Source organism: Erpetoichthys calabaricus, chromosome 16 (genome assembly GCF_900747795.2).
Source record: "Erpetoichthys calabaricus chromosome 16, fErpCal1.3, whole genome shotgun sequence".
In the NCBI taxonomy this organism is placed as follows: domain Eukaryota; kingdom Metazoa; phylum Chordata; class Cladistia; order Polypteriformes; family Polypteridae; genus Erpetoichthys; species Erpetoichthys calabaricus.
In genome coordinates, this window is record NC_041409.2 from 42,268,904 (window position 1) to 42,291,023 (window position 22,120).

Below are 22,120 nucleotides of genomic sequence, written 5' to 3' on the forward strand. Positions count from 1 at the left end.
AACTGAAATGCTGTACAAAAAATGGTAAAAGAAGCAGTTAAAATATACAGTATGTACACATCACATAACTGCAAGAATAACCATTACATAAAAGATAAACTCTAAATGTCCACAGTCATACATACATACTGTATTTATAATCATGCATATACATGACCTAACTTATACAAACATAATGTCAGCATCTTACAGGGTCAAGTGCTAGTGAGAAGAGATAAGACTGCATTGACTTTGACTTACAATGGTCAGTATTGGAGTAGATCTAACATAATAAGGCAAGCCATTCCAGAATAAAGGATATTTCTTGTATCTGAATAGAGGCATCTTAACCAAAAGTTTAAAACATATTTTTACACTCTGTAAAAATTCATATATAACCATAATAAATTGTTTAAGGGTAACCAAGATTTAATTCATTCATTCATTGTTTAAACCACTCAATCCTGAACAGTGTCACCGGGTAGGGTGTTGAAGCCTATCTAAGCCAGCATAGGGCGCAAGACAGGAACAAACACTCGTCAGGCAGCCCTTGCATTGCAGGGCGGACATACACACACCAAACACACACTAGTGCCAATTTTTAGCAACACCAATAAACCTAACCTTTACGCCTGAGGAAGAAAACCAGAGCACCAGGAGGAAACCATGCAGACACGAGGAGAACATGCTGACTCCACTCAGGAAGAACCAGAGACGTAAACCTGGTCTCCTTTCTGCGAGCCAGCAGCGATGCCACCAACGGTTTTCAAAATACAGAATAATTTAATAAATGTTGGTACTTCAAGTATTAAACACCGTACTCACTCATGTGATATAATTTTAAAACTATTTACCAAAACATGCATTTATTTTTATGCAGTATTTCTCTGACGCTCCTTTAATATTCAGAGGGAAAACAATTATGCATTAAAGTTAAAAACCAGGAAAACGTCTGAAAGTTTAACAACACCACTTCAAATTTATCAGTATTGTAACTGCAGTGTAGAATAAAATTAAGAAAACACATTTCAAGACAGACAATGGAGGATGAAGGTCCCCACACATGCTGTATTATTTTAAACACTGTAGAATACAAACAATTTTAAAAGCGTTTTTGTTTTTTTTCTTTTCTTTTACATGGCTTTGATCATCACTCATTTTGCAACATAATAAATTAATGTCATTAACGGAACTTTCCCTTTTATTGAAGGAGGTTCCAGAAATAATGTAACAATAATTTCAAGTATTTAAAATGATAGAATTCACTATAATAGAAGTTAGAACAACCACATGCATATTTAGTATGGTGTTTCCTTAATCTAAAAAAGTCCTCTTTCTTTAACTATCGAACCGTGTTATGAAATTTATTTTTTTCAATCTAAAAAGAACTACAACAATAATAATATAAACAGGAACTCGGATTCTGGTCTCATGATCGGACGAAGGCATATTAATAACGATTTTATCATCTTTTAGGGTTACAGGGTTAATCAACGTTACTTTCTTGCAAGTAAATCAATGTGTCAGAGGACAGACGCTTAAAGTTGGGGGAGCGTAGTGGAAGACCGGAGGCGTGGAAGGCCGGGGGCGCAGTAGTCAAACTGGCCTCCTTCCGACAGGTGGCGCGATAACATTTACGTCATATGTACCATAGCGTGTCTCTTAGCGTGTTCGGTTCGACACGTTGTTTTCTTCCTTTTCTTTTTGCAGCCGAAGATGTCGGTATACGGGCCCATAGTGAAGATTCATCCAGTGGTTTTTGCTTCCATTGTTGACTCTTATGAGCGACGCAATGAAGGAGCTTGTCGAGTTATCGGGACACTGCTCGGTAAGAGGTGCCCAGGCGTATCGGTCGTGGCTCAGGAGGAGTCTTCGGCGGCTATTGAGGTTTGGGGAAATGGAACCGATTTTAAATGTGACGTTAAAGTACAATGTAGCCGGTATGTTTGCGTCGTTGGTAGAGTTTTTTTTTTTGCATTTATGTTAAGAAGTGACACGATTTTAAGTAAGTATTTACTTGTCTTTTGAGTACAGGAATCATTTTAAAATGTCTGTTTTTAATATCGGACAAAGAGGCATGTATTAGTCACGTAACGGTTAGTTTAACCGCAGAATAAAATTTAAAATTCTTTTTAAACAGATTACCTAATTGCTAAGTGTAAAATACAGGGGCAGTGTTTTTTCTAGAACGTTGCTAACGTCTTCTCAATAAAAGTGAGCTTTTCAAATTAGTTTTGCATTCAGAAACGACATTAAGGTGAAAACATGTTGAAAGACGTTTGTTATTGACAGGAACCATCGATAAGCATACAGTTGAAGTTACCAATTGCTTCTCTGTTCCTCACAACGAGTCCGAAGATGAGGTAAGCCGTTGGAACTTCACTATACTCTGCACACGTGACAATGATGATTATTGATACTTTGATAATATAATTATTGCTACTACTGCTTGCACCCATTTTTAAGGCCATGTTTAAAAGGAGCTTGCGATTGTTTTAGTCCATTCAGGATAATGTAGCGTAGTCTCCAGTAAACACTCGCAATTCTCAATACATAACTTTCATACTGTATAATGAAAACACTAATCACAGAGAAGAATCGCCACTCACATTTGTATTAATGAATCCTCCAATGTATCCATACTTTGTGTTTTATTGAACATCCATTTTGGAAACATTTTACAATTTAATTCTGAATTGCTTTAAAGCAATCTAGAAATTAATTGATAGAACTGTACACTCTGAAATTGGAATTGTACACGCGAAAGTCATCTACTTTTGAACAAGTCATCTTTTGCCAAATTTTATGAATTTTTGGAGGAGTTAGACTTATTCAGGCACACCACTTGTACTATGTTTTATCTTTTTTTTCCCCATTCTAAACTTAATTTGTCATTGTGTACCATTTCACTTTTTATCTTCTTGCACTTTTTATTTTTTTCCCCAGTTCCACAACCAATATCTTTATTAAGAAGTATTACACAAATGAACAGTAGATATTGACATGTAGATCTGCATCTTTTTGCATAAACCTTTGTTTAAATTGGTAATAAATAAAGAAGTTTTAATAAAATATGGTTTAGTTCAAATAATGAAAATTTTACTTAAAATACTAACTTACTGGCTCATTTTGCTACAGGTAGCAGTTGACATGGAGTTTGCAAAGAATATGTATGAGCTCCACAAGAAGGTCTCCCCCAGTGAAGTTATTGTAGGCTGGTAATGTTTTTTTTTAAGTTGTAATTTTTGCGTAGCATGATTTTATCCTTGTATCAAAATTGTGATATAAATGTATGCATACTCATTGATTGGTATATCCTATGAATTTAATACCATAAGGAGATGTCTTACACCACATCACTTGTTTCTGTACATCTTTTAATTTGACTATTACATTATACATCCAAGTATAAAAAATGGACATTTGCTCATTTTGAATGAATCAAAGGTGCAAGAAAAGCATTTCTTTTTCAAATGGCAGACTTTTTTTTTTTTCCCCTAGAAAATGAAAGTTTGGTCATGCCCACATAGGCAAACATTTTAAACTTTTACTTTGCAATTCTCCCTCATGTGACCTTTTCCTGAATGGGCTAAATAAAGCCTAATTTGGCTTTTTGCTATGATTTTGCAACTGAAGGAAATACTATTAGATGAAATTATTCTGTTTTCATGTAATATGGCAGTTTTGGAAGTTACCATTTGTTTTGTCACACCTCCCTACTTCATTCTTTTCGTGTCAGTTTCTGCTGGTCAGAGCTTTGGGAGAAATGTTAAGTTGTTGTTTGATCAGTCTTAACAAAAAGGAAGGGTTTTTTTTTATGTTACAAAAAGATTTTTTTTGGTAGGGGGATGGGATGGGGTACGTCATTTGGGTAACATATCTTTACCAGAATTGTCTAAATGAGATATACCACTTAAAACATTGTCCCTCACATCGCCCACTCTCCAAAACGCACGCATAATGCAAAACTGATCTTTAGGTAATGTATTATTTACATTTGTGGACAGTTTAACATCTGTGGCAGAGCGAAGGGCGCTCAGCAGGCTCCTATCAATTATGGAGAATCCACTGCATCCACTAAATAATGTCATCTCCAGACAGAAGAGCAGCTTCAGTGACAGACTGCTGTCACTGTCCTGCTCCACAGACAGATTGAGGAGATCGTTCCTCCCCCAAACTATGCGACTCTTTAATTCCACCGGGGGGGGGGGGTAAACGTTAATATTTAACATTATACATAGTTATTGTCTGTTTTTTTCACCTGTATTATTATCATTCTTTAATATTATTTTTTGTATCAGTATGCTGCTGCTGAAGAATGTGAATTTCCCATTGGGATTAATAAAGTTTATCTATCTCTATCTATCTCTATCTATCTCTATCTATCTATATCTATCTATATCTATCTATATCTATCTATCTATCTTCAGCAACTCGCTGCTTAAAAGATTTCTACTTCTGGATGCAGTGAAAGAAATCTTTTAACAATATATTACCAGTGTAAAATGGATTAAGTTAGTGTAAATTATGCATTTCAGAAAATGTTCCCTCTTTACAATACAGCATTTGATATACCAATTGAAGCTGCCTGTCAGTTTCTCTCTCTCTTATTGTTTTGTAAATTCTTCCTGTTGTGTTTGGTATGCACAGGGTACAGTGTAGTTTTAAGCACAATGCAGTGCTGTTGGTGTCCATCTCTATATTGTGTTTTTCTTAATCTGCTATTACAAACTAAACATAGGAGTTATCAACATGTTTTTCTTTTAAATAACTGTTGGTAATAAGATTTATAAATGTGTAGGTATTTTTTAAATTGTTTTCTTTCTGCCAGTGATTTAATACTACATATTTGTCATCCTCGTATAACTGTTTACATTTGAATATTATAAATGTAACCTTTTTAATTTGATTCATCAAGTGGTTATTCTTTTAATGCTGTATACATTTCTAAAGGATTGAAATTTTCATTTGTAATAAAGTTCATTACTTGTGACTTTCATTAGGTATGCTACAGGGTATGATATCACAGAACACTCTGTTTTAATTCATGAGTATTACAGTCGGGAAGCACAGAACCCAATTCACCTTACAGTGGACACTGCCTTACAAAGTGGAAGAATGAATATTCGTGCATATGTCAGGTAAGTTTAAGGACACTGTAAATTGGTTTTAGTTACATCTGAATATTCTACACTTCATTTTTTCAGCTTCAGTCTGTTACCCAAGTCGGCAACCAAAAATGGCAAATTTGACTTGAGGAGGACACCGTTACAACATGAGCTACTTTTGATTAAACTGCCTGAAGTGTACAAAAACACAAGCAGAAGTATTAGATTTTGTCAGATCTCTTAGCCTACTGTATTTATACTCATAATTATGATATTGTCACGTATGCAGTGAAAATCTTACTTGCATGTGCTAATCACGATGTAACACCTCACCACTCTGTCACCATGAGTAGTGAGACTTTAACTCGAAACCTCTGTTTTCATTATGTGAATTAACTACCTCATAGATAAAACTATAATTTCTTTGAAGCTTTCAGTTCATTCAATAAGCAGATGCTTGTCTTTTGCCAATGAAATCTACCAATTAATGTGGTTTTAATGTAGCAAATTTGAGCACCTGATTTAAATTATATATAGTTGTTCCTGAAACTAAATGCTTAGAAAACTGAATTATCTTTATTCTTTTTTTCAGTGCTCAGATGGGCGTACCTGGAAAGACTGTTGGAGTGATGTTTACTCCATTAACAACTAAATATGTCTATTATGATACTGAGAGGATTGGAGGTAAATCTTAGCCTTAGAGAGATTAGGTTAATAGTGGAAAGAATTATTAATATTGTAAATTAACAACAATTTTGTTACATAGGAGTAATTGAATTCATCATGCAGTGATTATGTTTATAGTTTTAGTAAATGGCTGCCAGTTAACTAAATAGCTCACCAAAGTTATTAGTCAAATTATTTTTATGGGGTGGTCTGTGGTTGGCAATGGTCAAGTGATCTTTTTATTTATTTATTTTTATAGCCTTAATCTAGAAATTTTATTTAGATAGATACTTTATTAATCCCAAGGGGAAATTCACATTCTCCAGCAGCAGCATACTGATACAATAAACAATATTAAATTAAAGATTTATAGTAATGCAGGTAAAAAACAGACAATAACTTTGTGTAATGTTAAATGTTAACGTATTGTATCATATTGTTGGCATTAAGTGCTATAGTGAAAACACAGTTCAGGATATACAGTGCATCCAGAAAGTATTCACAGCGCATCACTTTTTCCACATTTTGTTATGTTATAGCTAGGGGTGGGCGGTATGACCAAAATTCTATATCACGGTATTTTTCAAAATTATCCCGGTTTCACGGTATTCAACGGTATTTTTTTCCCCATGCATGAGTGGATGTTAACCACATTTTCCACTGCAATTACTGGCTAAGAATAACCTATTCCATTGTACAAAGAAAACATTTTAATGTGCTCACAAGTATTAATACAGGTTTGCATGGCCCCATAAAGTGATAGTTTTCAAGGGGGTGGCACTAATGAAGAGAAGGAATCACATTGCATGACAGATGCAGCCAAAATATAGAACCTTTTTATTGAACAAATTTTGCAAAAACTTAAACTATAATTTTGACAACATATTTTCAACCATCCAAAGAGGCATTTAGACTTAGTAAAATATCCAGAAGTGCTTGTCAAAAGTTGTATTGTACTGAACACGTCTTAGAAAAGGAATAAAGAGTAAATATTTTTTGTAAACTAACTACACTTTCTGTTAATGTTAACAATCTCTGTCCACTGACACGTTAAAGTGACTTTTTAAACAACTTCACCATCATTAAACTGCATAATATTTAAACTAATAAATAATAACAATAAAATAAATAATAGTGTTATTACTGATAGTTGCACTATTACTTCAAGCACAGGTGCATTACACAGTATTCACCAAATTAAAATAAAACAAGTGCAACTTGGTGATGACATCTTTACCAACTAAACCATCGTTTAGGCAAACTGCATTTATAATGCTATTTGTGGTATAGCCCTACGGAATCATATTAGGGCCTTGGTGAAGAAAAAAAAATACGGACACAGGGAAGAAAAAAACAAACTATATGTCAAGAATAAAGTCGACATTTCCACTTTACTCTCATAGTTTACTTCATAATTAAAGTAGAATGTCGTAAACTAAACTACTTCCTAAAATCAATGTTTAATTTACTCGATTTTCTCAAACCCCGTCATAAGTTAATGCAGCACATTAAATGCTTTGTGTTAAGTGTTCCCCGACCCAGTTGTTAATCACTACGCTTCTTAAACTGACTTCCTCCGCACTAAGAGGAGACAGCAATCACCGCACAGAACCCATTCACTTCATGATATTCCTGCTTTCTGAAAATTTAGAATGCTAAGATAAATACTTGATATCATTTTCATGATGAAATGCATTAAAGCAGGTATTACACTTGCACGGTAATGAGGCGGTAGTGCTGCTCCCTCGCAGTAAGGGGTCCCCAGGTGTACATTCAGTGTAGAGAACTTTATGGCAGGTGTGACGAGGCTCCAAAAAACTGGATGTATGAATGGATATCGCACAGGTTTAACTTAAATATTGTGTAAATGTTGGGTTTGTGATCTGCTGGTCGGAGACACGAACACAGAATTCAGTGCATGTTCTTCTGAGCGGGCTTTCTTTATTGCACGCGTGCTGTCTCTATCTGACATACCAAAACCCCACTTCCTATCCTTCCTTTTTCTTTCTCCACATAACCAATCACCACACGACAAACGTCTTTGTGAAATTAAAACTAGTTATAAACTTAGCCCACAGAGTGTTCAGAACTTTAAAAATATCTTCGTTATACATGTTTAATTATGCCATCCATTTAGGGTTGCGCCCATCCCTGAACGAGTCGCCAGTACATCGCAGGGTGAATACAAGCAAAACATACACTAGCAGGGTCAATATAGCATAACAAAACCCCACATCCTACATGACTTTGAAAGGAAACTGAAGCACGCCGAGTAAACCCACCAGAAAAACATGCAAATGCAAGGCAGGGTACATCCGAGACCCCCTTGCTGTGAGGCAGCAGTGCAACCTCCACGTCGCCGTGCCCCCACATGATTAATACATGCTTTAATGCATTTCACCATGAAAATTATATGAAGTATTTATCTTAGCATTCTAAATGTTCAGAGAGCAGGAATATCGTGAAGTGAATGTATTCTGTGTGGCGATCACTGCCGGCACCACCTCTTAGTGTAAGAGGAAGTCAGTTTAAGAAGCTCGGGGAACATTTAACACAAAGCATTTAATGTGCTATGTAACTTATGACGGGGTTTGAGAAAATCTAGTAAATTAAATATTCATTTTATGATGAAGTTTAGTTTACGATGTTCTACTTTAATGACAAATTTCGAGAATAAAGTCAACATGTCGACTTTATTCTCGTCATAAGCGTCGAGATTAAAGTGGAAATGTCGAGAATAAAGTCAATATGTCATCACACTATTATACAGTACCCAGGTAAATTACACAGTAATGAAAACAAATAAAACAAGTACAACTTGGCTTGCAGTATTATCCAGTAGTATAGAAACAGTATTTACACATTTGAACATAATGGTCCACATCCGACCTTTTAAAACCAAAGTATCTCCAGGAAACGGATGTGATTCCTTTTTTTTTGGCAAAAGTTCTTTTGTGTCATTATGTTCAACTTTATCGTCAGCTTCAGTTTCGGAATGTTCTCTGTCCATTTTCACCACGCAATACCTACACTACCACTACCTATTTAGTGGAGTAGCAGTGAAAAAGAGCCCCTGTGCAACAAATCTGTGTTTAGTGGTGTAGCAGTGAAAAAGGTCCCCACTTGAACAGTTTCCCACTGCGCCACGTTCCGAATGTCGTTTAGGCAATTTAAACCGGTGTTGCGGTATGAGAAAAATCCTTATCATAAAAAAAATTTAAAATGGTTTTTGGTATAAACCGGTATACCGCCCAGCACTAGTTATAGCCTTATTCCAAAATGGATTAAATTCATTTTTTTCCTCAGAATTCTACACACAACACCCCATAATGACAACGTGAAAAAAGTTTACTTGAGATTTTTGCTAATTTATTAAAAATAAAAAAATTGAGATTTCATGTGTATTGCGTGTCTACAACAATCTATTTAAATGGAGGATGGGAGGAAATACAAGAAATGTTGAACACAAACTTTTTTCATGTTATAGTACTAACAACAAAATTTTGACATGAAGTGTGAAGTCCAAATATCACATAAGCACTTTCACAAAAGGTACACGTATAACAGAACAAGTGCACTTTTATCCAAGAATATAACTGGAGAAAAAGAAATCGGGTTAGAGTACAACGTTGACATGACTGGTTGGGTGGTGCAGCGGTAAAAACTGCTGACTCATATTCAAGAGGTCGCGGGTACAATTCTGGCCACTTCCCAGAATTACTGTTTTGAGTAATGAGCTGCTCTTATTATTACTATTTATACAGTACAATAAAAACATACATTTGATCTGAGTGGAGAGTTGCTTGCATACTTACGTGTCTATAGCTGCAGGTGGAAGCTGTTGTCACACCTTTCGTAACTGATCTTTTCCAAAATAAAGAGTGGCATTGCACATGTACTGTGTCGATCAAGCACAGGAAGCTTTGCAGTCTACTTGTGACTTTATGCTGTAGGAAGGTAATTAAATAAATATAGGTAAACAACATTTGATGTGGCGTTTATATAGGTAAAATATAAATGTTTTTCATATAAAGACCATCAAGAAACATAATTGCAAACCGAGCTTTGGATGATACCTTGGTGAGCTGTGTAAGCCCTGCTATTTCGTTGAAGGACATGCATGTGGCAGATTAGCTGGCAGGATGATGGCCAACCTGTTGCAGCAACCAAATTGTGCCATCTTTCGCCTTTACATCTAGTGCTGTTGCATTGTTCTTATGTGTGAGTGGATGTTTTTTGCAGGGAGGGCTTCTGTTCTCTTTCTCCGATGTAGAACCCTCATCCTCATCTGAGTTCACCTCTACTATAGCACGTTGAAAACGGCAGTGTCAGTGAACGTGACTAAGATAATAAAACTGAATTAAACAAAAAAAAAGCTAACCTTTACAAGTATCATAAATTTACACCGGCTGTTAAGACTCGAATCAAATGTCAGTTTTTATTGTACTGTACAAATAGTAACAATAACAGCAGCTCAATACTCAAAATGGTAATTTTGGGAAATGGCCAGAATTGAACCATTAAAGCAGGTATTACACATGCACGGTAGTGAGGCGGTAGTGCTGCACCCTCGCAGTAAAGGGTCCCCAGGTGTATGTTCAGTGTAGAGAACTTTATGGCAGGTGTGACGAGGCTCCAAAAAACTGGATGTATGAATAGCTATCGCACAGGTTTAACTTAAATATTGTGTAAATGTTGGGTTTGTGATCTGCTGGTCGGAGACACGAACACAGAATTCAATGCATGTTCTTCTGAGCGGGCTATCTTTATTGCATGCAAGCTGTCTCTATCTGACGTAGGCTACCAAAACCCCAGTTCCTATCCTTCCTTTTTCTTTCACCACATAACCAATCATCACACGATAAACGTCTTTGTGAAATTAAAACTAGTTATAAACTTAGCCCACGGAGTGTTCAGAACTTCAAAAATATCTTCGTTATACATGTTTAATTATGCCATCCATTCAGAGTTGCGCCCATCTCTGAACGAATCACTTAACACAAAGCATTTAATGTGCTATATAACTTATGACGGGGTTTGAGAAAATCTAGTAAATTAAATATTCATTTTATGATGAAGTTTAGTTTACGATGTTCTACTTTAACTCTTTTAGGGTGGATGTCGACTTTTGTCGACAGGAGGGGTTGAAGGCGGATGTCGACAAAAGTCGACATCCAGGGATAGAGGGCGACAATCAGCTGTTAATGGCGTCAAATCTCACTGTCACGTCACAGGCATTCCCTCTGTGCTTGGAGGAATGCTAGACTCGTTGACTCGGCAAATAAACATTGCGTGTGCGTGAGTTGCGAAATGTAAACAGGCAAGATGGCACCGACATGTGAAAAGGCAGCGAAGCAAGTGCAGAAAAGAAAACACTCGCATTATGCGCATTATCGCGGAGTCGGACTCTTGATTTTTCAGAATCGGACTTTATTGGCAGTGATCAGGAGATCGAGCAAGAGAGTTAGAAGCAGGCATCAGCTGATCAGACACCAGCCGATGCCGCGCCAGCGGATCTGCTGCCAGTTGCGTGTCTTCGCGCAGCCAATGCATCTACGGCAAGGTTCGCATGGGATAAATACACAGACATTGATCCGTTGAGAGCCAGTCTGGCTACCGGAGTTTACAAGATGGCATGGCTTGCTGTTGGACACGACAGATCACCAGCTGCTCTACTTCAGGCTGCTCTCTCTTGATGCTGCTTTTCAGCTACTGTCAGACGAGACAAACAGGTAGGCAGAGATTTTTTTTGAATCGCGGGCTGCATTTGCATCGCATTCTCGTTTTTCAAAGTGGAAACCCACAACGAAAGACGAGATGAAGCGCGCTGTGGCATTACAAATAGAGATGAGACAGAATTGGTGATATAACTTCAGGGAGCATTGGTCCAAACGTGTTTTGTCCCCTGGTGGCTTAGGTACGTGCTGCTGCAAAGTTTTATTCACTTCTGTAATAAACAGAAGCAAATCCCATGGGGTGAGCCAGGCTATAATGCCTTACATAAAGTTCATAAAGTTTCAGAAGATGAAAAGAGGTGACAATACGGTTTTCATGCTGGCAGAAAACTTGGTGGCAGTGGCATGGCATGATGGCAAATGGGTGACTTGTCTCTCTACAGTACACACTAACAATATATGTTAGAAAGTGCAGAAACAGACAATTGAAAAATAGGCACCAAAGCAACACGTATTGTAAGGAGTGCAATGTGGCAATGATTGAAATTGGCTGCTTTGAGCGAGATCAGACTTTGCTGTGTAAAATGTATGTGATATGTATGTGAAATCATAGAGTATGCAGGCTCATACAACATGCAAGACAGTAACATTTGTCAAAAGTAAATTTTTTTGTTGATTTGATATGTTAAACAATTGCTTTGTGTTCTTTTTTAAAAAATGTTAGTTTTTGGAAAAATATTCAGCCCTGGGAGAAAAGAAACAAAAAAAAAATTAGCCCTAAAAGAGTTAATGACAAATTACGAGAATAAAGTCAACATGTCGACTTTATTCTCGTCATAAGCATCAAGATTAAAGTGGAAATGTCGAGAATAAAGTCAAAATGTCGTCACACTATTACACAGTACCCAGGTGCATTACACTGTATTGAAAACAAGTACAACTTGGCTTGCAGTATTATCCAGTAGTATAGAAACAGTATTTACACATCTGACCTTTTAAAACTAAAGCATCTCCAGGCGACAGACGTGACTGCTTTCGGCTCTCTGTCCATTTTCACCGCGCGGAATACCTATGCTACCGCCCACTATTTGGTGGTGTAGCAGTGAAAGAGAGCCCTAGTGCAACAAATCTGTGTTTAGTGGTGTAGCAGTGAAAAAGGTCCCCACTTGAACAGTTTCCCACTGTGCCACGTTCCAAACATCGTTTAGGCAGTTTAAACCGGTGTTGCGGTATAAGAAAAATCCATATCATAAAATAAAACAAAAAACGGTTTTCGGTATGAACCGGTATACCACCCAGCACTACTTCATGTTAAAATTTTGTCATTAGTACTATAACATGAAAAAAGTTTGTGTTCTAGGTATGTGTTCAACATTTCTCACATTTCCTGTCATCCTACATTTACTTAGATCATTGTATTCATGAATCATACATGAAATGCATGTGTTCCAAATAGCGATGTATTATTTACGCTATACCGCACACCCAGATAAACAAGACTTAAGCTGGTGAACTCCCAGCCCCAGCTCTCCCATGCCCCCATCCTGTTGAGCTGTGTCAGTGGGGGATGGGCTAGCAAGCTGCTTGTGCTGATCGACACATTTACAAAACAAAAGACGCTAATAGAGAGGTGTGACGGAAATTAAGGTGGCCCGGGATTACAAGTTTTTTGTAGGCTTCAATGATTCTAGTGTTAACAGGCAAATTCCAGAATACCTTTCATACATGTTTACTGTAACATACAAGGTGGTATGTGAAAGTCTAATAGAAGAACAACAAGGAACTTAGATGTGTGTTATGTGGACTGGCCAGATGTCCATTGACTTTTTTTTGGTATGTTTTGCTTCTCACAAATTTCTGTTTTGTTCTTAGTGGATCTACTCCATCGCACCAGGAATATTCCCAGTCGGACCAACGGATTGACCACAGACTTAGAACAGGTGGGATCAGCAGCGTCTCGCATTCAAGAAATGTTGACAACCGTATTGTCCTACACTGAGGATGTCTTGGTGAGTTGCTGTAATGAGCCACATAGTTGATAAATAGTTAAACTAATGCATGGTTGCATCAACCAGGTTCCTTTATTGCAGAGGCACCGCTTTAAAATGCATATTTTCTGTAAATGTGTAATTTTGAGTGCTGAATAATATCTTTTCTACAGTCTGGGAAGATAGCTGCAGACAACACTGTTGGTCGTTTCTTAATGGATTTGGTCAATAAAGTTCCAAAAATCACAGCAGAGGACTTTGAGAGTATGCTTAACAGCAATATAAATGTAAGGGAAACTTTTTTTTTTTTTTTTTTACATAATGACATATACCTTAATTTTCTGTCTGATTTTGAAGATGAGAGTTGTAGCAGGCTGGGCAGCACTGATCCATTTTCCTTCATTTGTAGTAGTAGTCTCCATGGTGCTCCCCCCCAGGCCAGCTGACTGCCTCTAACATGTCCTGGGTCTTACCTACAACAGTGGTACAGCTTAGCACACCTCCTGAAGTAGATACCCAAGACCACATCCCATGGCTTTTCTCAGGCCTGAGCAAAAATAACCACATCATTAGGCTGTTGTTTTTCACCCTATCACTGAGAGTGCTAAGGACCCTAAATATATCTCTCCCTCAGCAAAAACAATGCCTCAGTATCTCTCAGCAATGCTTCCCAAATCCCATGCTGCTAAAGTTTATCAAGTAAGATTTAAGTATATAACACATTTACAGATATAAAGATAAGACTGGTAAATGCCCCATAATACTTGCAGTATCTGTGTCAGAGATTGTCTACTGCTGTAAGACCACTATAGAAATCTGATACACTTTTCAAGTTTGATTTTGGAAATGTGATTTCTCAGTTTTTTTTTTTTGTAATAAATTTGCAGAAACCTCAAATAAACTTTTTTCACGTTGTCATTATGGGGTGTTGTGTGTAGAATTCTGAGGAAAAAAATGAATTTAATCCATTTTGGAATAAGGCTATAACATAACAAAATGTGGAAAAAGTGATGCGCTGTGAATACTTTCCGGATGCACTGTATCTGCCATAGGAATAGATTTATTTCCTGTTAAATGCTTTCTGCCTTTGACTTTTGGGTACTTACTTTTAAATCCTTCTGAAGCACCTTTGGCATTTTCCTTTATTCAACTAAGGGTACCCAGGTTGCATCATGACTAGCGCTAACCACATTTTGTCCATAGCTGCATGCAAGTATTTCTTCTACCTGAGGCCTGCGTAACTTCTCATTTAGACTGTAGCCTCTCCTAAGATGCTCAAGAAACTCTACCACAGGCAACAGTTCAGCTTTACTCAGCCCAGATGAAGAAATTCCTCATTACTTGGTTTAGTTTCCTGTTTACCAAGATGAGACCTCAGATCAGGGGTGGGCAGATTCAGTCCTGGAGGGCCGCAGTGGTTGTAGGTTTTTGTTCCAACCCAGTTGCTTAATTAAAAACCAATCCTTGTCAATTATTTAATTGCATGGCTTGCTAGTGCTTTAACTCTGCCATGTCAGGTCATTCTCATATTCTAGATTTATTTTCCTTTCTAAGGATATCATCCAAATGATTTGAAGTCTAAAACAGATGAGTAATTCTCAGTGCTTCACTTTTTTCTCTTCACTTTCCTTTCAAGTATTTAATTAAACCAAATAGTGTGTGACAAATACACACAGGTGTAAATGGTACCAAGCTAAATGGAGAAATGCTGGTCTCTTTTGTCATTTGCATGTTATTGCTAATTAGGAGCAATTAAAAACCAAGAATACAGCTGTTTAAGACTAAAATAAGCAATAAGGGTTCAAAATCTTAACGAGCGAAACAACTAAAGTGAAGCTGAAGTGTTACTTGAGCAATAAGGGCTTCTTATTAAGCAATTGGGTTGGAGCAAAAACCTGTAGCCACTGCGGCCCTCCAGGACTGAATCTGCCCACCCCTGCCTTAGATAACTAAACCAGTTCAGTACCACATGGTAATAATGTATCAACTTTGAATTTCTCTAAGCTAGGCACTCAAGAATGCAAGTTCTTAAACCTGATGATATAAATGTGCAAAGCCAATTTATTGCTAGCCTAAGCCTCAGTGATTCCACATATACCTATCAATTATCTTGTGTCTGTGTACATTATGAATTGTCAGTAATTAGCATAACAATTGAATAACAATCAACACTATAAATCAGAGAAAGGTATGCCTCCTTGTGTGTACATTCACACCATTGGGCAATTCCAGCTAGTGCAACTATATTGGCCTAGGCCATATGACGTCAGACATGCACTCCAGGCCGAACCATATCAGCAAAATAATATTCCAAAAGCTTTTTTTTAACACCATTGGCCTTCCATCTTGCCAACATTTGCTTGTCATGCAAATTACAATGTTGCATCTACCTCCCTTATTAACCCTGCAGTGTGTTCACCACAAGTTGCTTTTTGAAACCCGAGTCTGAATGACTCCTGGTCCTGTTGATAGATGCTTTCCTATGGACTGGGCTGTCTCATCCCTATTTCAGAGAAGGTTTTTTTTTTCTAACTTAAGATATCATGGAAGTTGGTTGTGGATTGTTTTTTGTTTGGCTGACTAGTGGAATCAGTATTCCAAGAGTTGCCTAAACAAGAGAAAAACGAGGCTCTTGACAATCAAGGTTTAAATACCCTTAGGGTATGCAGACTTCCTCAACCATACCAACTTCACAATCTTTGGAGGGTAGTATGTAAATTAACTTTTTATATTTATTGCAAATAGAATTCCTACAGATATCTTATTTATTTTTAGTTAATTTAGACTAGTTTTAAGTGCTGGGCCACTGAACATGATTTTTCAGGCTATGTTTACTTTTTGGCAGCAAAAATATTTTGTTGAATTTTGAAATTTTTGTTAAAGATTTCTTATTAACCATTTATGGCTACTTTTTACAAGTTTAATGTTGAAGCTGTATTGTTCATGTTTTTTTTTTTTTTTTGTTGTTTTTTTCCCCCTCTAGGACCTATTGATGGTAACATATCTTTCAAACCTGACTCAAGCACAAATTGCACTCAATGAGAAACTGGTGTGTCTGTAATTTTTAAATTGCCACCGAAACATGCAAATAAAGTCAATTTATACACTAACGTAAACATGTCTGTCTTTTGTAGATCACAAAGAATTTAACATTAACAGATGCCTCTTAATAATATGCCAGTTACAGCACTAAAATGTTTTCATGTGTATGCCAAGCTGATGTGTTGATATTTCATCAAGGTTTTGCAATATAAAGCTATGATTATACGTATGTCTTTACATTTAGTGTAACACACAACTGCTAGGAAGATAATCTGTCATAATCTATAATTCTTTTATCATGGTTTGGTAGCCAGTGGTTTATTCTTGGAGGCCATGTTTAGTGAAAGAAGGCCTGTTAAGTTAGACTGAGCAGTCCTAGCTACGTGACCTTCTGCCATGACACAGCATTAAATGATTTTGTGTTAAGTGGACCTTGAGCTCATTTGCACTCTTAAACCTGCCTTTATATGTCTGGTTCAATCTTAAACAATATTAGGCCTTTGGGTACATTAAAAACTAATACTGTGTTTATACTTCCACAGCTGTATAAAGATAAACTCTTCAACATTTGCACAAACTGCCAAGCATAATATTTAGCATACTTAAAGCAGTAAGCACAGAGCAGCAGTGATATGGGGTAATTATCAAAACTTGCAACTTTAGTAGTCGCATGTTCTATAAAATTGTTTTTTCCTGTTCACTCAAAGCTATTATGTGAAATAAAAAAAATATGTAAAATATTTGTGTAGGTTTTGTCTAAATCATAGGTGTCGAACTCCAGGCCTGGAGGGCCGCAGTGGCTACAGGTTTTCATTCTAACCCTTTTCCTAATCAGTGACCAGTTTTCACTGCTAATTCACTTTTTTCCCTTCATTTTAATAGCCTTGTTTTTAAGGATTCAGTGCTCTGAATTGATTCGTTTCCTCATTAAATGACAGCCAAACAGAAATGAGATGTGAAATGAGCCAACAGATGACCAGCTAAACTGGGGCTTCAAACTCCAACCAGTTTCTTAATGAGAAGCCAATGCTTGCTGTTAATTAAACCCGTTATTTAATTATTCTTTCTGCCACAGTAGACATTTCTAAAACTGATGATTTTATGTTTTTTTCTAAGAACACCGTCAAGATGTTTTGATGACCTGCGAGATCAGACTTACTGAGACCTCCACCTTTCTCTGTTTTCAGATATTGTGTAATGGGCACAGGTGGAGCTGGTCATGTGGCCACTTGTTTCATGTCTCATTATTGTTTGGCCGCTAATTAAGGAAAAAGAAACTAAGGGGCCTGAGTCAAGTTAATTAAAAGTAATTAGCAGCAAAAACTGGTCACTAATTAAGAAGATAGTTAGAATGACAACCTGCAGCCACTGCGGCCCTCCAGGACTGGAGTTCGACACCCCTGGATGGAAACTTTCATATGATTCTGATGTTGACTTAATATCCTAAGATAAATTATGACTAGGTATTTTTTTTATTTTAAGTTTTAGCTATTTTTTGGTTAGAGATGTGCTTAATTTTTACATTTTGACAAATTGCAGTGATTATATGAAAATTGCACTTTGCATAAGCTCTTTTTAAAAGTTTAAAAAAATAAATGATCCTTTTTTACTGAAGTGGACAGTCTGGTCCCTGATGTTATTCCTCTTTACAAAGAAGAACATAAAGGTTAGAATTACTTGTTCATAGATCACAGCAACAGTAAACAACACGTTTGTGTACTTGTCCACATATAAGTTATGGAGTAAATTACAGCCATGGCCGAAATTATTGGCACCCCTGGAATTTTCCCAGAAAGTGCACCATTTCTCCCAGAAAATTGTTGCAATTACAAATGTTTTGGTATACGCTTTATTTCCTTTTATGTGCATTGGAACAACACAAAAAAACAGAGAAAAAAAGCCAAATCTGACATTTCACACAAAACTCAAAACCCGGGCTGGACAAAATTATTGGCACCCTCTACTTAATATTTGGTTGCACGCCTTTGGAAAAAATAACTGAAATCAAGTGCTTCCTATAACCATCAACAAGCTTGTTACACCTCTCAACTGGAATTTCCGACCAGTCTTCTTTTGCAAACTGCTCAAGGTCTGTCAGATTTGAAGGGCGCCTTCTCCCAGCCCAGGTTGTTAGTTTTGCCTTTTTATATTAGTTTTTATTTCTATATTTTTTCTGACCTTACTTGGAAATTCAGTTTAGTTTTAGTTTTCCTTTATCGTGTACTTTTAGTTTTAGTTTATTTTACAAAGACATTTCTATTTTATTTTTATATATATTAGTTTCAGTTTTAGTAATTATAGTATGGTTAAAGAGCTACTATGGAGTTTCGTTTGTGTCACAATGAGACAGAACTGTACACTTAACGGGTTTGGATAGAATATGAATTTAATGTTAGTGGAAGCTTGCTATACTACACAACACACTTGTTCGGTTTTGTTTTTGTCTGATAAAAACAACCATAATCAAAACCAGGTACTGAATATGAATGCCCCGGGTTCGCTTCCCAGGTCCTCCCTGCGTGGAGTTTGCATGTTCTCCCCGTGTCTGTGTGGGTTTCTTCTGGGTGCTCTGGTTTCATCCCACAGTCCAAAGACATGCAGATTAGGTGCATTGGCGATTCTAATTTGTCCTTGGGGAGTGTGTGCCCTGCGGTGGGTTGGTGCCCCACCCGGGGTTTGTTTCCTGCCTTGCGCCCAGTGTTGGCTGGGATTGGCTCCAGCAGACCCCCGTGATCCTGTAGTTAGGATATAGCGGGTTGGATACTGGATGGATAGATGAATATGAACAATTTTACACAATTTCATAATTTAAAATATTTTCTGTCATTTGTGCAGAACAAATCTGCGCTGACTGTTGGCACTTTTTTCTTTTCCTTTTATTGCCCAGAATGGGCCAATTTGTAATGAACTTTAGGTGAATTTTAAAGTGTGAGGGTTTTTTACGCTAAATGTCTACAACACACAACCTATCTTGCTCCAACAACAATGTGCTTATAATGAATGCCTTCAATATTTCATTAAAAAATCTCAAACACCGGGCTTAGTTATTTTCTACCAGTCATATTGATCTCTGATTCCATTTCAGGCACAAACAATTTATAGGCAGAATTTTGCACCTGCAGGCCTGGAAAGATGTAAAAAAACAAGAAAAGAGATTCTACTGTGTTTTGACAGGTGTGACCATGAAGATCAGGGGGGTTAAGGAAGAACAGGACTCTTAGGGTTGAATCAGTGAGCAGACCCCACCTAGCTGGATTGAGGGAAATAAAGAAAAACAAGCATGTAGTGTGAAGGTTAGGGGCAGTGAGACTTGAATAGCCCATCATAAGAACAGTAAACCCTTAATGAGCAGAGCATGTGCAGGTAATAAGAGTATGGACAGATACAAAATGACAGAGACAGCATCTGAGATTAAGAACAATTTATGCATAATCTAAACCTGTTTATCCAGAGCAGGATCACAGGAACCTGGAACCTACCCCAGCAGGTTTGGATGCAAGGCAGGAAAAATCCCTGGTATGCAATACGTATGATATGGCTGATGTTAAGAGCAAAAAGAATATGACATTTCAGCTATCTGATTTGAGAGAGAGAGAGAAACATTGAACAAATGGGCACAGATATTTTAAAGCATAATTCTGCTACTGGATTATTTCCACAATATCAGGTATTTTGAGCTGTGAATATGAACTAAAAAGATAATATAGAATAAATGCAAAAACAAATTAGTATGTTTACAATTTCACCACTTGGCAGAGACTCTTCCCCCACCTACCTGTAGTTCAGTAGAGACACTGTTAACTCAGGAATTTTACAAGGTTTGTATGGCTTCATTGTTAAAGCAAAAGTGATTGGTCGGCAACAATATGCTGATCTTTTATGATGACCTTGTCAGTCTCTCGATCAGTGTTTTCAAAAATTGGGAGTGGTCTCCCCTAGACATTCTCGTGTACTCAGATATGGGGATGGATATTTGAGGAGTAAACCACAAGACGATTATATTATGTACATTAAAGAACCATCAACAACAAATCAAATTAATGTTAAATTGAACAATTATTATAAAAGTTAAGTTGAATAAATCGGACTCTGCAGCTGCATGAATAAAAAAAAATCAAGTATGTGTTCAGGTAAAATACCACTTCCGGTTAATGGATTTGGCCCAAAAGTTAATACTGATCTACAGTTTTGGTGTAACCGCCACATGCCGAATTTCATCCATCTAACTAGTTGCGTTTTTGAGATGATATGTTTATACACACACACACAGACATAATTCCAAAAAACGGTATTTTTGGACTCGGGGAGTTCTAAAACATCAAGATTCATCAAAATGTCGAGGTCGATTTTTTTTTTTTCATGATTACTATACTTTCTCTATCCTTTGTATACTTCATATGCGAAGTGGCAGGTGAATTACTGTCAACAAAAAGCAGGCACCTGAGAAATAAACTGAAATGTTACTCACTAGTGATTTTTCTGTCCATAAAGTAAAGCTTTTGTTGAGCAGCACATTCCGATTTCAGGCATTTGAATTACATCTTGATATACAAGTGCAAAGAGAGGCACGTAAATAGCTATCTATTCCACAGGCTTTACACACTTGTTCAGCTTGCTCTGTCACTGCAAATGCTGTGTGAGCACCCGCCCTCCGTCACCAGCCGCCGCTCACTGGATGAATACATGCGGGCCACTCGTGGTGGATGGCTTTCAGTTTTAGAGTTAAATGTTATAAAGATTAAAAACTAACAGCAAGAAAATTAATTCAAAGACGAAAACTAAAATTTTGTTTGGTAAATTATTTTATTTCCGTTAGTCTTTCCAGCTACTTTAATAGTTTTGTTTAGTTTTAGTTTTTCATTTAAGTTTTGTTAATTATTTTATTTCAGTTTACAAAAATGTTTTTTTAATTATAGCTTCAGTTTTGATTTTAGTTTTCGTTAACTATAATAACTTTGCTCCCAACAGCAATTTTGAGTTCTCTCCATAAGTGTTCAATCGGATTTAGATCCTGACTTATTGCTGGCCACTTCAGAACTCTCCAGCGCTTTGTCTTCAACCATTTCTGGGTGCTTTTAGAGGTATGTTTGAGGTCATTGTCCTGCTGGAACACCCATGACCTCTGTCGCAGACCCAGCTTTCTGATACTGGGCCCTACATTGCGCCCCAATATCTTTTGGTAGTCTTCAGATTTCATGATGCCTTGCATAGTGTCAAGGCATCCAGTACCACAGGCAGCAAAACATCCCCAAAACATCTTAGAACCTCCACCATGTTTGACTGTAGGTACTGTGTTCTTTTCTTCTTAGGCCTCATTCCGTTTTCTGTAAACAGTAGAATGATGAGCTTTACGAAAAAGCTCTACCTTGGTCTCATCTGTCCACAAGATGTTCGCCCAGAAGGATTTTGGCTTCCTCAAGTACATTTTGGCAAACTCCAGTCTGGCTTTTTTATGTTTCTGTGTCAGCAGTGGGGTCCTTCTGGCTCTCCTGCCATAGCGTTTCATTTCATTTAGATGTTGACGGATAGTTCGAGCTGACACTGTTGCACCCTGAGTCTGCAGAACAGCTTGAATATGTTTTGAAGTTGATTGGGGCTATTTATCCACCATTCGAACTATCCTTCTTTGCAGTCTTTTATCAGTTTTTTCTCTTCCGTCCAC

The 22,120-nt window shown here is 37.1% G+C and overlaps 1 protein-coding gene across 1 annotated transcript; it reads left to right on the forward strand.

Moving 5' to 3' along the window:
• The first annotated feature begins 1,639 nt into the window (after positions 1 to 1,639).
• On the forward strand, positions 1,640 to 16,526 carry eif3f (eukaryotic translation initiation factor 3, subunit F). The gene is made up of 8 exons (XM_028821674.2): positions 1,640 to 1,807; positions 2,272 to 2,342; positions 3,118 to 3,197; positions 4,983 to 5,120; positions 5,680 to 5,771; positions 13,301 to 13,437; positions 13,590 to 13,703; positions 16,400 to 16,526. Exons 1-8 carry the CDS (start codon positions 1,696 to 1,698, stop codon positions 16,475 to 16,477), a joined length of 822 nt encoding a protein of 273 aa, XP_028677507.1. The 5' UTR covers positions 1,640 to 1,695; the 3' UTR covers positions 16,478 to 16,526.
• Positions 16,527 to 22,120: the final 5,594 nt, after the last annotated feature.